Here is a 17575-nt window from a genome sequence, read left to right on the forward strand (position 1 = left end):
TTTTTATACAGAGATGATTTTATATTTATACTTTTTAGATTCTTTTTATAAGACCTTGTTTATTTACTCATAATAAAGAAAATTTGAAAGCATGATACATTATAATCTCTTAACATCTTAAACCTATAAAACTAGGTACAGAATGTTTTTACCCAATGCCTCAATTAAGGGAAAAACTGTTACGATAAGGAAATAATTTTTATAATACAATATTTCATGTATATTTTACAATATTTTTTTTAGATATGAATATATTTTGATGCTACATACAAAAAAAATGAATTAAACATTCTCTATACTTCAACTTACATAATATACACATATCTATATATATCGGTGGTATTACATTTACACCAATAATATATTTGTTGCGCATGTAGACATAGAAACACATCTATGCTATTATATTATATCTAATCGTTTTTCGAAATAGTTATTGTATTTACAATGATTAGCGTTACACTTATATGATGATATGCAATTTTCACATATATATTGTACAGTAAATTATAAAATATACTTTATTTTCTACTAGCTCTCTCTTTACAATGTAGATATCGGTATACATTTTTAATATGTGACGTGTCTTATTATTTTTTTTTTTTCGTACTTTACATCAAACTTTTGGTCGTTCCAGACATACTCTCTCTTCAATATCACACACATCTTTAAACTTTATGTTGATAATTTCTTTATATATGCAACAACCGCCGTGTGAGGTGACGCGGGTGAAAAGATTGGCTTCCCGTCCTCATCCACGTAGTCGTTATAATTAAGATTGTATATCGCGTCGAAGCCAAGTCGCGCGCATAACTTACCGGAAAAAAAGGACGTGCAGTCTGCCCTGATATAATGAAATCCTTGCTCCTTTGCGATTTCCCTGTAATTCATAAGTAGGCCAAGAATATATCGCTCGCTCTTGAATGCATCTCTCGTTCGAATTTGATCTCTAAACATTATAGATTTATAGATAATATTTACATCGACTTTTCTATGAGCGTTTTCCCGACACCTTTTCCTCTCCAATTTGTATCCACCGAAATTATTCTGACCTCTAGAACGTTGAAATCCCGATATTGTCCATTTATGTTTACACCTTTGTCTATATGGTGCAATAATCTTAGTATCTTTTTAAATTTCGCGTTTTTACACGATTGTATGTATTCTGGTTCTTCGTTCGATGGAGGATCCATTTTACCTGTAAAAGGTAAAAAAACTGTAAATCCACGTCTATCTACAGTTACATGATTAATTTATATTAAAAATTATATTTAATAATCTGTTTAATAATAAATAAGTTAAACTATTTAATAATATTATTTATTAATAAGTTTTGGTTTATATATATATATATATATTAATACGCAATTATTAAGTTCAAAATCAATTAACAGTTTCTTCTTCTCATTATTTACAATCAATACAATCATAGATGATTTTTTTATCATTTCGAACAACAGTTTCTTCTCAATTCTTACATTTCAATATTCATTGAGAGCAAAGTCGAAAAATTATTTTAATAGATACGTTTTTGCATAATATAACACGACGTGCATACATATACATATAGTTATACGCCTTGTGATACATTTTGCATATATTATCAATTAACGACAGTTAACGACTATTAATTATTAAATTAGTAAATGATAAGCCAGGAATTAAATTAAGATATGGTATGGAACTATGGTAAAAATATGTAACGTATGACAAAGGTGTTAACAAATTCTTCAGTATACTAGACTTCTATACAGGTTGATTTAATTTGTCCCGTCATTTGACATACAATTTAGATATCCTTTATAAAATGCTTTGATATTTTTGATGTGAAAAAATCAGTTCTATATTACTTAAATATTTGTATGTAATATGAATCGTATTATCCAACGAAAAAATTTCAAAGTATATCTGAATATAAAATCTCACTACCTAAACGTAAAATGCAGCATAGCTATATTTCCAGTTTTTAATGAAGGAATATATTGCCTGATTCTTGTAGTAGTATGTTACGTGATATCTCCTTTTTTTATGAACTTTACAAATTAATATTCCGCATATATTAAAAGACGAAACGAGTGATAACTATGTAGATCCAGTTAATCTGTCTTTAATGTTAAACTGTGACGTATAAACCTATTATTACTGTGTATCGATAATAATTCTTTATTTGTAAATGTACTTTTTGAATCTTTTTATAGATATAATGTTTTCCTTTCTTCTCTTTGTTTCTTTTATTTAAAAATATTACTTTGAAGATTATTATAAGTTTTAAAAGATATCTTCTTTTTTTACTTTTAACAGCCTTGCTATTTTTGCTTAACGACTTAAGCTATTATCTACGTTATTATATCTATCCACATCGTTGATTTTAAATTGCATTTAAGTCTTTGATTAACATCTTCGCAGCACCGTTAGCGATTCGCACACGCGCGATGCGATAATTTATAAATGCGATTTTCGAATGTCGTGTTGTTTGTGCATTTTAATGTAGATACATATTTATCAGCAGGAGACGTGATGTAATTATCTATTTCGAGTCACAAAACCGGTGTCGGATAATAACTCACGGTATTATTCGAGATCCGTAGCATTTTACGTAACGTCAAACGGTATTATACCGTTGTATTTCTTCGGTCTTTTCTTTCCATGTGCATTTATTTGAATACGGTTGAGATACATTTCAAATTAACTGGTAATTTTTACATCTGCTCAAGCGAAACGGTACAACCGTACGTATTTTAAGAGACTAAAGATAAATGTACATATTCGTATCTTTCTTTATTTTTTATATTTATATTAATGGATATGGATATATTCATCCAAAGGAGCATCGATTCAGATGTGATTAACAAATATAGCTTCTTTGGCTGCAAATATGAAAGATCAAACTAATCACGACAAGAAACAAGAACGATATTTAATAAAATATTACAAACGACAAATAGACGTTAGACAATTGTAAAATATTTTCAATCACTTTCACATTATCAACAAAATAAAAATAAATATTTAGCATTTTTGCGCAATAATTTAAAAATTCTGAGAACATGTGCTTGATAACTATAGCTCGGAAGATACAATGAGACGATTGATCTGATGACGTAAAACGGTAAAATGCACGAGAAATGAAATCCACTGGAAACGTGACGTGTGGCGTAATCGAACTATATATTTTCGAAGATTTGAGGAAAAAACATCGTCTCTATAAAAAAATTTCATCAAGTACAACTTTACCATTAAGCAGAACTCCAACAATTGCACCACTCGCGGAAACTGCCATCAGACTCAAATTATTTTCGAGCGACGAGTGGCTGCAGTAATCCTCCAATTCCATGCAAGTACTGTCTTCACCCTCTGGAATCAATTGGATGCTCTGATTGAGCGGCTCATCTCTGAAGAAGAATCTCCTTAGGAACTTCAGCACTTTCAGTTTGTCATCCTTATTAATTATCTCGATATGATAATCCATACCACCGTTCGATCCGTCAGCCGAATCGGCCAACTAAAATAAGAACATTACGAAAATGAGTGTGAGATTTTACGAAAATTATTTGACATTATTATAAGAGAAGAATGTAATATTCCGATACAATTTTTATATATTCATAGACATTAATGTTATTTCTTTAGAAATTATAAAAGGAAATTGAAAATGTTAGTCAATATTTTACAATATAGTGTCGATACGGGAGAAATTTGACGAGATATCTGATACATTTTTTTTTTATATCGAACGCTACTATTTGATGATTGACGCATATTTTGATCAGAGCTAACCGTACCTTGAGATGGTCATAGTTAATCGGAACACGAGACGTGCATCACGCAATTCCAACAATAGGAAATGTAAATTCAGCGTAATTTGCGCGGAACGCTGCGACATGATCCTCGAATCGAGGGTTCAGAGGAGACTTTCATACACAGGGAAATGATGCGCCAGCTTTATTACACGCACCGCACGTCACGTTGACGCGCGTGAAACATTCTCGTTTATCAAACGCATTTTATCGCGATCGGTCATTGCGCGGTCAACGTCGCCCAACGCTAATTTGTCATTGATCTACTTCTAGACAGTGATTTGTAAGAGTTGATAAGACTCCGCCTGCGTGCGGATGCGATATGCGTTTTGACACGACAGCTTCGCAAATGGCATAGAGATACAAAATAACGTGAGACTAAAAATTCTCTTGGGAAAAAAAAAAAAAAAAGTAGGACGTTTAGATATTTTCCATCAAAAATATTGAATCAGTTTTTGCATATTGAACGGGCATCTTTTGAGACGGTAACTTTGATGTTATGTCGCGATGTCATGACGCGTAATTTAGAACGCGAGGAAACCTTGTTGAATGCAAAACTCTTTTGCCTTGAATGTTACACCGTTATTGTTCGCGCATGCAATTTGAAATGTCCTTCCTCTGATAAGTTATTTAATAATAATTTGCTAAATTATAAAATAATTGTTTGCTTCATATGCTAACAATATTTGTCGCAATTAAGGGAGCCAGCATCTGAACATTATGTCATTACGTTTGCAGAAGGATGCGATGTGAAGACGCGCGCTGTCATCATTCGAGTTACGTCATGTCAAAGGGAGCGCGTCGTTACTTACATTAAAAGATCTTACACACAGTTTCTTTCAGCGTAATTAATAATCTGCATAATAATGTCTGTCCTACAATTACCGTGAGAAAATGATTAGATCATCGCACGTTTACGCGTACATCATCACCGTGCAAGACAAAGAGTGACTCTATCCCTTGGAGAAGTATCATTTACTTCGACGAAAGTGTCATATTCGATGACAAATTAACGGGTCAAAAGAAACGATATAATTTTGATACGATCAAACATTTCAACGCGATCAGTAATACGTGCGAAAACAATCTTCATGTTTGTTACGTGAAATAAAATAGTGATATATTCCAGAGAGAAAACGTCGCGAATACGTAATATGTAACATAAATAATAAAAAAAAAACTAAAAAGTAAGAACCACAAGCAGAAATAATGCTGTTGGGCTATCGCGTTCTTACAAAATATAATAATAATTGTTTATCTATCTGTCCAATTGGACTCGAGAGATGCAATCTTCCGTGTTTGCGGTTTTAAAAGCAGAGCCCTCAGAAATTATATTTCTCTCGAATCTGAAGTGAAGCACTTCGACATATTACGCCAAATTCACAAAACATATTAAATCGGTTTTTAAAGTGTAACAATACACGCGGATTATTATTTTAATTATCGTCTCGTTCAATTTAACTTCTTACCGAGTATTTCGTAATCCTCGGTGCATCTTTCGCAAAATTGGTAGTCTTGTCGCTGTCGATGCGAATCGCATCAAGCTGATTTGTTGCGCGTATGTTCTCCATGACGAACGATAAGATCCGTGAGCTAAATACCGCACTTGTGTCTTGAGAGTTTCAATACACGAATTGCAGAGAACAACTGTGGAAGCAAGTTCTCCAAGCGCTAACAACGCGATGCTCAGTTGTTGTCGACGAGGTGGTAATCTAACACTGTGCATTGCAATAGAACGCTGTCAGTCTTATATACGCTCTGTAGGAGCAACAGGCATTCTTGCAGGTTCAGGGACAGATAGATATAGTTTAGGATACTTAGGCGACGCCCCCGTTTTTTAATATCAAAGGATATCTAATCAGCCTTGGATCGACCTGCAATCATCGCGTAATTATGTTGCAGCTTTGTATAATATTGCAGTGATTTATTATGATAAACTGGATCTTATTTTTTACTCCAGTGAGGAGCGTTGCATTGCCAGAGGAGAAGCAAGAATATAAGCTTACAATTAGACGAAAAGTCGAGGAATCGAGGCAAACGCGTGGTTTGATCTTTTTCTATAATAATATAAAAATTGCAAATCTGTGCAATGCCCTATAACAATTTGTATTTGTATCTCCAGAGAGAAAAATGCGCATAAAGTTTAATGTCAAGATCACTTTATAGCTTGGAATAATAACAGAATTTCATGTTTTCACCAGTCCAGCGTATAATTCTATATTGTATACATAAATAAAATTCTGACGATTTGCTATTAAATACTTGCAAAATGTACAACATAAAAATGTGCACACGTGTTGCATATAAAATTAGAAAATAATTTCTATTTGACGCTGCCGTTTGTCGTGACACATTGTTACATAATGCAAGAGATAATATGCGTGCTTATCGATTATACAGCTGTCTAATTTTAACACTAGAACGTACTTAATTGTCGATTCGCGTAAGATATTAGCAAAAACATCGAAAAGCAATTAAATTAGAATTAATATTTATTTTGCATTTGTATGATGGTAAATAGATTCAACTAATGCTCGACTTGCCAATTTTTGTTGGAAAATAGTACGTCCTCATGTTTAACGAACAAATAGAAAATATTTAAATTAGAGTCTATAAATTAGACTTTATTACGCAATTTAAAACTTTAAATTATAATAATCGAATGCTATTATTGTTATGTTGTATATCGTAATGTGTTTATTATAATTTACACCGTATACCGCGGATATTGAAATTGTTTCCCCTAAATATATGCCTTGTCTGCACATTTTTATCTTATATCGTATGCTGAGATTGTTTACGCCCTTATACGAGCAATTGTGCTATTGTGTGGAGAATGGAACATGCCAAAGATAACGACTCCTATCGATCTATCAGCTCGAAGGTCACTGATAGTCGTAACCATGCATATCTAGAATCGGACATGGTACCTTTGAAGACCGTCATAGTAAAGACCGTATAGTTCGAGGCTATCCTTGTCTTAAACATATATAACTGAGAGACTTCGCCTTATTATTACCTGATTGAGCCCAACGAGTATACGAGTATAAAAACACAATCTAAATATCCGGTTACTCGCCATCATAGATTTTTTCAAGTCTACGAAATCGATTTTTCTACAATGACAAAAACCGATAGAACGCTGTTTATTGGCTTCTATTACGATTGCTGACGGATTAAACATACTGTTCGTTTTCGTTGCAAACGATAAACTTTTAGCAAGCTGATACCGCTCAGCGACTCAGTGATTTAAATCGCGTGGAGCTGCAGCGAGAATTACAAAGCATCTTCATGGCCGTATGTTCGCGTATCGTGCGTCCTTTGATCGCGACACTCGATAAGCTACACAATCGATAAACGATCGACAATGAAATAATGGCCTCAATAAAATGGTCTCCCAAGCATTCCTTGCAGCCTTTCAAATCAGATGCGGTAGCGAATCCTGAATGAACATGTTATGCTAGTTTCCGCATTCGATGGAAAGAGGGGACAGAACGGTGAATGGTAAGGTTTTGTTGTACGAAGAATTGCTCAACGGAAGCCTTTAGAAGACTTGATAGAAAGATTTAATAGAAAGAAACTGTCCTTGAAACACAGGGTGAATTGTATGATTCAACCGCCTTACATCTGTTGTTAGTGAACCGATTCAAATTTTTATTGTCTCGAACAGTCATTAGCGAGCGGACTAATAAACCATTGCATTTTTATTTCTATGTATTTGCGAATAGCATTCATTTTTGAACATCGTATATCTTTTAGCGTGCCTGCAGGTGTTAGACTGGCACGGAGCTCAATCGCCAGGTATCGATATCAGATGTTTGTCCATGTATCAAATATCCTACTGTTTTGTTTTATCATGTATACGGGACATCTGTACACTCGTAATAGATTATTGGATTAATTATAAAATTAAGAAAAAAGAAGCTAAATGGGTAACATATACAAAAATTGACAATATTTGCTAAAAGATGTTTGTTGCAATTGAGAAAAAATATTAAATGATAAAAATATTGTTAGAGCCAATAAATAAAAACGAAAAATAATGTAATAAAGAATCAGTCATGGAAATCATCACGCTTCATTTTCGAGTTATCGATTAAATCAAATCAATAAAAATAACCGTAAGTTTCTGGAATAGGAATAATCTATTTTGACTTTAATTGAACAGCAACTAATAATTGGTAATGTCGACTTTACGATGTCGAGGTCGACTCGATGTGCATTTGTAAAGGCGATTTATTGGAGTATTTCAGCACTTAAGGTGATCCTAGCCGGTTTTTTTCAGTTTTTTTCTTAGCACTAATCTTTTAATTGGTTTTATAGAAATGCAAAATTCTTGTCTAGAATTAAAGTACGCATCAAAATCTAGGTCATGGTGGTCGAATTTATATCGAAAACGAAAAAAAATTAATATTTTTTGTTATACGTGACGACCACCACATATAAATTCGACCACCATGACCTAGATTTTGATGCGTACTTTAATTCTAGACAAGAATTTTGCATTTCTATAAAGCCAATTAAAAGATTAGTGCTAAGAAAAAAACTGAAAAAAAACCGGTTAGGATCACGGCTTTAGGATCACCTTAATGAGAAACAATTTCGTCATGTCGCAGCCCGTCTCACTACGATCGTAACCATATATGTTTCGTTGGAACAGTTTTAGCAACCTGTCGGAGACCTTATTCGGGGAGCGTGCTATTAGCGCTATTTGTTTATTCTATCCTTATTTTACACCTGATGAGCGATAAAGATAGAATGATGCAATAGCGCTAACAGTGCGTTCCCCGATAGTGCGTATCGAATACGAGTATCGATTTAACATGCCTTTTTTTAGATAGGAAGGAAAGAAATGCATATATACATTGTTCATTATGCACAACTCTTCGGCGGGGAGCACTTTCTGACGCACTTTTAATAGTACAATTCCTTTTACTCATAATAAAAATAAAAGTGTGTATATCCTCGTATAGTAGGGGAAAATTGAATCATATACCAATGTAGAATCTTGTCCTGTCTGTCCTGTTATTGCGGGAAATCAATTCCTCTTTACGAGGAATTGGTCACCCGACTATTGGTTCTTATTAATTCATGCAATTCGAAGAAAGATGACAAATCCAAATTATTACCAAAAAATTCAGGTATTTGGAGAATGTAATATTATTCCTAATATACTGGATTTTTCTTTTTTCGATAAACCGAAACTCAAGTTGTGTATGTTAAAATTAAAGTCGTATTATATTAAATGTGTCGACAGACAAGTTGTCCTCGCGACGCGCGACGTGGCTATGTAATATGATCGTTTGTGAAGCTTGATGCACGATCACTTTAAAACTGGAAGATCGTATAACGAATAAATTACTCTAATAATTTAATTTACTCGCGAGATCGTTTAAACCGTCATTTGTTATCGAATTATTAAATAAAATTTCATGGAGACTATCGATATATTAATTTCGTGATATCATTTTAGTTATAAGATTGTTAAATCAAACTTAATCTGGCTTAATACAATTGTCGATATAGTATAATCTACAGTATAACAGTCTGTTTTCCAAGGCATTTAAGTTTATGGAACCTCGTTAGTATTATTTCGCGAGCTGATATTGACATGGAATCGCATGCGTGCTGCAGAAATTAAACTGTTTACTAGATAGACCGACGCGACAATGTAAACGTGCGTAAATGAGGAAGAAACAAATATATGTCGCGATAAGTCTGTGTGCATGTCTTCAAAATGAATCAATTGCTCCTGTTTAGTCGGTCGTGGAAAACCAATGAAAAAAATCGATTTTTGTTATTTTATCGATCGCGTTCTTGATTTCTATCTCAATAATTCTATCAAAATAAATCTATGTTTGACGCCGCATAAGAAGGCAATGACAAAAAACATTCGATTTACTTTACTATGTTAATTCATTTATTGAGTAAGTTCACGTTAAGTATTTAATGCGAAAGACGACGCACATTTTCATTATACTATGTGTAACATTTTTTAAATTTTATTATATTATCTTACGTCTATTTTTTTAAATACCAACCGATATGAAAAATACGCGTATAAAATCGAAAGTATACTTGAGACGGTTTTATTGCACCGAAAGTTCAAGATTACTTTTACCGTATCGTATATGTTTGTAATAAACACATTTATTGAAGATAATCGAAATGAGACTCGCGCGACAGCAATTTATTTGAAACTTTTATAAAAGCCACTAGAGTTAATACGTGCTCGATGGCTAATTTCGAGCCGACTGACAATGAGTAGTCGCGTGACGCGGACGAAAATTTGTCCGAATGAAGCGCGATTAGCGCATTATCTGCATTTATCACGTATCTGCACACGCGATCTGCACCAGAACGAGATATGCGGTACCCACTTGACTGCACCTGCGATAACACCGTTCCGCTTCTGTTGCTCTAGAATTCTAGACTCTCTAGAGCAACGCTCTATCCTATTACACGCGCGCATACGCAGATGCGGATGCTGAGATCCTGGTCAGTGATGGGATCTCTTATCGCGCGATAGTTTTGTGCACCAGCTAACAACTTGCCGAAAACGACTTATCGAACTATAATAGAAATACACAAGCGAAGCCGGCGAAGTGGCAGTCGCGCACGATTCTAATGATGCATCGCAACCTAATGTTATTACTGAGAACTATTATGGTCGTCATCTTTATCGATGCAATTGCTACAGTTTGCTTGACAGCTCGTGTTTAAATGTGTGATAAAGCGCTATCGTTCCATGAGGCATTAACATTGTACATGACGAGTATGCAAATGTCCCGTTGCATACTCGTCGATCGGTGACCAATACGACAATATCTGGTGTCTCAGATTTACCGAGCTGCCTTTCGTTTAAGAACTCTCTGAATTTAGTTCTGTGAATACGTTCTTCTCTATTAAAAATTTTATAGCGCACTATCTTTGCAACCACTGTTCATACTCGGAAAAACAGATTACTATAGGATTAATCTCTCCTTAGTTTTTAAGAAAAAATAACTCGGATATATGTATATTGTTACACTGTTATATTACTTACAGAGTTGTAGATGACAAGAAATAATAAGTATTATAGACCACCCCTTATATTATATTGATAGTATCACGATCGCGTGGCACATGCTGCTCAATTGATCGTTAATGCGTAGGAATTGAATCTGATTGAGTCTGACGTACCATCAAATCAAATATACTCCAGCAACAATACTCGGATCATTGTCGAGATTTATTTGATAACAATGTTTAATCTTATCGCACGTTGATATTCTTTCTTTAAAAATAAAGAAAAGTTCATGAGAAGTTAAATCAGAAACTTACAATAATTTTTTTTAACTTTTCTGCTTTAGCTTTTAGAATACAATTAACTCTATAATAATTCAAAATAACTATTTTCGTAATATACATTCAGTTCGTGATTTCGTTTCGACTTGACGCTTCGTGCAGCACATAGGTATTCGGTAGAGGTTATTATTGGCATGGACGTATATAAGCAACGCATTTCTTGTCACCTAAATTTAGAATATGCGGTGTAAGCGGTGTTGCTATACAGAGATAAATATTTATAATATTAAAGCTATAATAATATTTGATCTGTAAAAGGAATAAACCGACGCGCATAGTAGTCATTATATTAATTTCTATATTACTATTATATTTGGTGAAAAAATATTACATTTATAATTGTATTAATGACTATTGGAGTTTCTCATCTAATTCATCTAATAACTTCTATCTTATTATCACTCAAATTGTCACATAAATGTCGCTTACATTCAAGTAAGAAAATGTTTATTATTAGACAACTAAACCTAAGACTAATACCTAAAGACTACTAATTGTAAGTATTTAGGTATTACAATCATTATTTATTTATTTATTATTAGATAGAATTGTACCCATTTGTTTTGAAGGTAACAACTACAATAAAATACCGATAAGGTCATCAACTTATTTGCTCAAGTAATAGGCACAAATTTTTGACGAAGTTTATATGAACACTTGTCTGTTAAACGTATGTGTATTCACGTTTCAATACATAAAGTTTTACGATCGAATTATTTCAATAATTCGCTTAAGAATCGACGAAGCGGAAGTCTTAATTATGCATCGAAACGCGGTATGAAGAAGGTAAGGAACTGCGAGCGAGCGATCGAGCGGACGAGCGCCCGACAAGACACTCGAAATAAATCGGAACGTCGCAACGCATACTCTCGATGAAAACTTCTATCCTTACTCTATTTTTTTTTACTGCTTACTTGTTTCCCAAAAAGACCGGATGTCCGTCGGTTTCTCGTGAATTCACCGGAAGATACGTACGACGTGCTTTGTCCCCTTAACGCGTTGTATCCAACTATAGACTGACGATGTGAGAAGGATGATCGTGCATGGATTAGGGGTCGTTACTATCCGACGACATACACAATATGTTCGAGCGAGACTCCCCTGGTCTATTTTTCCATTAAATTTGATTAGGGAGCGAGATCCGTGGCTATCAGTAATGGGGTTCTATTGATACACTTGGGACGAACTGTCAGACTATACACGAGGATACGTGCATTAACGAGCTCATTGTGTATCATTTGATGCAATAACCGTTCGCGAGTATTCCATAAAATCTTATAAACATTCTATTCTTTTGTTTATCGAAATTTACGATTTTACATCGAATTTTTATCAGTGTAAAATATTCTTTGCGCGAATATTCAGAAACAAATTTCTCAACTGAAAAATTCACGACAAAAATAAATGCGTTTAATCGACGCACGTTATCTTGCATCAATCGATAAAACTGTCGTTTAACTAATAGTTACTTGTTTTGCATAATTACAATTTACAACAGCACAATTCTGATAGACATGTGCGATTAGTTGCGCAATCTACTTTCGAGCGCACGACTTAAACAGAATCATTAAATAAAATTATTGCCGAGAGATCTCGCGATTAGTAATGCTTTCGTCGCGAGCAAAGAGCCATTTAATCGTAATGCAATTAAAAGAACATTGCTCGTGTTTGTTGTGCAAATTGACATTATTACACGATTTACTTTCCATCACGGATGTCACCGACGATTGCTGCGCGGCGCAAATCCACGTATTGCGTATATAAATAACGATTCCATCGAGATTTATCCCTGAATTGTGAAAGAAAAAAATCTGAAAAATGTCCGAGTCCTTGCTACACGTTACTGAATATTATCGGATATTCTATTTGTGGTTTTCCCGCGACGATCTTATCTCGTGCATTTTCATCGATATGCGATAATGACAAAGTAATCTATTCAGGAACGCCTTCCTGCTGCTAATTTTTCTCTTTCGTTTTTTTTATGTAAATAATTATACACTGTTTCCAACTACATTAATTAATTATTTATTTATTTTATTGGCATTATATATATTTTTGTGTGTGCATGTCTCGCCAAAGAAGACAGTAGAACAATTCTTGCGATTGAAAATACACGTTACGAGCGCAAAGAAACGCGCGTCCATCGATACGTTGCATTTATTATTGTTTTGCATAACAGATAACGGGCGAGTAGGTACACAAGATTTGCGATGTGACTCACTCGGTTGCTTTATTACGTTAGCCATATTACTTGAACCGCTGTAACATACGATTTCTTTTGTTTTAGCGATATAAAAGCGCAGTCTGTTCATGATTGTTGAAAATTATACTTCCTTTTAATGCTACATTACACGTGTATGCATTTTCAAACTATAATTTAGAAAATCATCCGTAGTTACATCATTCGATTAAATTTTTTAAACTAACACAATTATAGTCACAATTATAATGGTAATTATCAATGGTTAATGGTAATAATGGTAATGGTAATGATAAAATTATAAGTAATGAACATATTACAAATATACAAATATGCATAATACAAACGTTAAAATAATTATACACAAATCCATCATGTATCAATTGCAAACTAAATTAACGTTTATATGAAATGTACATGACAAATATTCCTCTATTAATTTAAAAAGATATTGATATTTATGCAAGAGGCAATGCAATGTAGATACGCAAAAAAATTATATATGTGAATGCAATAGCGTAGAATAATTATAGAGTGTGATTAAGTATCTTGTAGGCCGCCAATATTATTGCCGCCTTGTAATGTCAATAAATTACTTAGGGAATTTATACGATCTAAGATATGTCATTTTGCGTTTACGTCTTTCAATTTTTCACGTATAAAGATACCATGCATATTTACCGCTCAATTTTTCAGCTCTCTGTTCATAATTAGTACGACAGACAAACGGTAATAATCACCTGCATAACGTCATATATGTGACAGGCGATTATTACATTTGATGTTAAATCAGCATTTTTTTTCCAACCTCGGGCACTCGCAACAAGTTTCTAGTTTCTTTTCGTTCGAGGGTAAAATCATTCATACATTTATGATGATTAAAAATTATTGAGCCTATTTAATTAGAATTAATTATCATCTTATTTGTAGATGGTTATGTCGCCTCCGGAAATCAATTGAAAAATATTGCTGTATGTCGGTATATTGGATCTTAAAATATTATCAACGTTATGTGTAACGCATATGTTTCTTTTATTTTTATTCGCTCCATTTTCAACTCGCTTTTGATCATTCACTTCTCGGTGATTATAACCGTTAAAAAAGGCGTCTGCCGTTAGATTATAAATTATAATTCACAAGATTGTGTTTTAAACACAAAGTAATGTTTGTAGCACGTGTTATGAATTATAGATTTTCTAACATTTCTGCGTATCTTAATGTTACAACTTTCTGATATGCATATCTTAACCCTTAAATAAAAACCCCACACTTCTCAAGAATCTCGTAAATGACACATGGGGTCTAAAAGACCCCAGCATGAAAAATGTCTCCTTACTCATTGATTTTTTGACATTTAGTTATGAAAATTATTTTTAATGTTGTTCAAGGCTTAGAAAAAAGAATAAAATGCTTATATTGTTAAAATTTCAATTTCAACATAGTATAAAAAATTAAGTAAACTGAGTACTGCTAAGTGTACAACCGGGTAGGTCACGCACTCAACTATCATCAATGGGAGCATGAGCTCCATTTTTGGGGGGAACATTTGAAAATATATCATTGTAAAGGGTCTGGGGTCCGCTGGACCCCGGGTGGCATTTAAGGGTTAAGCTCAAACACTTTTTAATACGAACTTTATTTCCGATATGAGATTACGTGTCGGAAGTTGCATTAACGACTGATTAATACACCAGGGAGACAAATAAATCACGAATATATCTTATATTCTTTATGAAATTAAATTTCACTCAATTTTGCACATTGCATCCTGTCCAATTTTTTTTCACTCGATCGAATGCGACAAAAATCAGTTCCACTCTACTAACATATAATTTAGTCAAAGCCATATATTGATTTTGATACGAAGAATGAATGGGAAAAAGCCGCATGGATGTGGAGAATGGGATTAATTAGTTTTTATGGAGAGCACATTCTTATATTTCATGTCATTTTTATTAAAATGTCCAGTAGTGACAAAGAGATTTACGTTACGAGAGGTGCGATGCCAAGGTTGACTACAATCCCTCCATTTGTTCTTTCTATCCGCACGCAGTCCGCCCACACGCACACTAGCTTGCCACAAGCATGACGTCGAAATCGACGTTTTACACGTGGTGGTGTTCGATTTTCCTTCGACACGTGTTACGATAAAGACGGATGACAGATCACTCGCGAAGGTCGCGACGTGGGCTAATTTATAAAAGAATGCAGGATTCGCGGCATCTAATCCGACATTTGAGACGGGATTAGGGTGAGACGGAATCATTTCAACAGATAATTGCGTGTGCTATTCGAAATTTTACTGAATAAAACGTGTTCTACACGAGAACACATTGACGTGAACATATTGTATATGACGTAAGAGAAAGTTGTATTAAAAAATCACGAACTCTGTGCTCCAGATAAATATACATATAATAATGTTGTTTTCCATCCCCCTCTCATCCCACTTCGGACCCTGAAACATGCGCTTATCTATAACCATCGCTTCTCGCCAAGGATGGAAATCAGATCGCGCGTTCTTTCGAACTTTGTTAGATGCAACGTGCCTTAATTGTTTCTTTATGCAACTCGTAATGACGGGACACTTTTTTTGCAGCATATAAAAGCTGCACGATTGGTTCACTTTAATGGGCGGAGATTTATTAAAAGCTCATTGAAATATTTTTTCTATCGTACAGAGCGAACTTGGATCGAGATTCGAGATTTAATTATATCTTTCGTGATATAACTACGGCTGTTGTATTTCTCCGATAAACTCGCGCCCTGATCATCCCGAAATTATCTACCTGCATCTTTGAAACGCATGTAGACTTTTCTTAATCCGCGATTTCAACCGGTTCTTTCAACCCGCAGTAGCTCGAAATCTATTTTCGATCACGTTCCTCTGATTATATCGAGTTATGACAGTTAAAATTATTTGAAGAAGGATAGTGTGTGTGTGTGAGAGAGGCGAAAAACAACATCATTTATTTGGAGCATAGAAGAGAAAAGAGTTCGCGACTTTTTATACAACTTTCTTACATCGTACAACGTGACATTCATGTCGCTCGTGTAGAAGACGTTTCATTCGAAGGACTCACCAATTAATTCTTCTGTATTTTAGTATTCAACCGAAAAAATATACTGAACAATACATTTATTACCGGTATGTGAAAATATAGGAAAGATGGCAGTACATGACTGATGTGACTTATAATTGTTCTTTCTGTAATCTAAATGTTATCCACGGATGCTGATTGCACTGTCGAGTTTTTACCCGCTGAGCAAATGTCCACAGCGTACGTATTTACAATCAATATAGCGTAGACAAGGGATAGTTAAAAAAAATATTGTAAGAGAAACGAACAATAAATAATTTTTCCAAAAATTAATTTCGTAACGCCATCACCGACTATTTTACGCAGCATCAATAAATGGCATTTTTTAACATTCAACAGCGACATCTCGCCGCTTGTTATTTCTATCGTTCTATCTCACAAGCCTGCGCTTTATCCAGCAAGCGGGTCGGAGCAATACCGTATATAATTAAAGTCCAGTTGCATCAAGCGATACGCCAACGATGCAACATCGAATCTCTGATCTTTCCATAAGAATTAACTTTTAATTTAATTAATTAAGCTTCTCATCAAAAAGTTGTATAGACTGTTTCTCCTTTTTCGTTCTCATTGCTCTCATTGCACTTGAATAAAAACGTTAACTCAACTGTTCTCCGTTCTTTTAACGAAGAGAAATCTAGACAAAATTAAAGCAAAGTTAGCTATATTATCTGGCGCAATCAAAACTTAATTGAAGATAACAAGCTAAGTAGCTTATTAATTTTCTCAGACAAAAGTAGTCGCAGGATTGGGTTGTAGACATGAACGTGCAGCAGAATCCGCATATCTACAATCGATCTGTTCTATTTTCGATAAATGGCCAAAATTATAACAAACGTGACACGGCACTGAAGAGAGATCAGGACCGGCGGGAGTTCTAGGAAGCCTGCGGTAAAGAACAAGTATCCTCGCTAACAAACCGGAGCACGTAGATTCATTTGTTTTACTTCTACCACGTAGCATTTTTTGTATTTGAAACGAAACGGTATACTATATATTTGGACGTTGGAAAGAGAAAGAGTAAAATTACCTATAAAATGCGAATAGAGCAAATAGACCCGTAGATGCGTACACAGATTCAGCGAATTGAGTTGGCCCTGAACGTGGCCGCTTCTCACGATAAAGCCGGTCCT

At 34.2% G+C, this 17575-nt stretch overlaps 1 protein-coding gene across 3 annotated transcripts; it reads right to left on the reverse strand.

Moving 5' to 3' along the window:
- Nucleotides 1–196: 196 nt before the first annotated feature.
- LOC139813185 (arylalkylamine N-acetyltransferase 1) lies at nt 197–17497 on the reverse strand. Of its 3 annotated transcripts, none has more exons than XM_071778561.1 (4): nt 17473–17497; nt 3235–3502; nt 982–1198; nt 197–880 (listed from the first exon to the last, which is right to left on the reverse strand). In XM_071778561.1, exons 2-4 carry the CDS (start codon nt 3467–3469, stop codon nt 676–678), a joined length of 657 nt encoding a protein of 218 aa, XP_071634662.1. In that variant the 5' UTR covers nt 3470–3502; nt 17473–17497; the 3' UTR covers nt 197–675. The 3 variants fall into 3 exon arrangements, with proteins under 3 accessions (XP_071634662.1, XP_071634652.1, XP_071634644.1); XM_071778551.1 differs by lacking the exon at nt 17473–17497 and adding an exon at nt 12059–12222; XM_071778543.1 differs by lacking the exon at nt 17473–17497 and adding an exon at nt 5267–5515.
- Between the last annotated feature and the right edge of the window lie 78 nt (nt 17498–17575).

Source organism: Temnothorax longispinosus, chromosome 1, assembly GCF_030848805.1.
Source record: "Temnothorax longispinosus isolate EJ_2023e chromosome 1, Tlon_JGU_v1, whole genome shotgun sequence".
Lineage (NCBI taxonomy): Eukaryota > Metazoa > Arthropoda > Insecta > Hymenoptera > Formicidae > Temnothorax > Temnothorax longispinosus.

Coding starts and splice junctions, on each gene's coding strand:
- LOC139813185 (XM_071778543.1), bottom strand. CDS start 5,368: ATGGAGAACATACGCGCAACAAATCAGCTTGATGCGATTCGCATCGAC. Junction 1,199..3,234: donor TGTTGGAGTTCTGCTTAATG/GTAAAGTTGTAC, acceptor TACCTTTTACAG/GTAAAATGGATCCTCCATCG. Junction 881..981: donor ACGCTCATAGAAAAGTCGAT/GTAAATATTATC, acceptor TATGAATTACAG/GGAAATCGCAAAGGAGCAAG.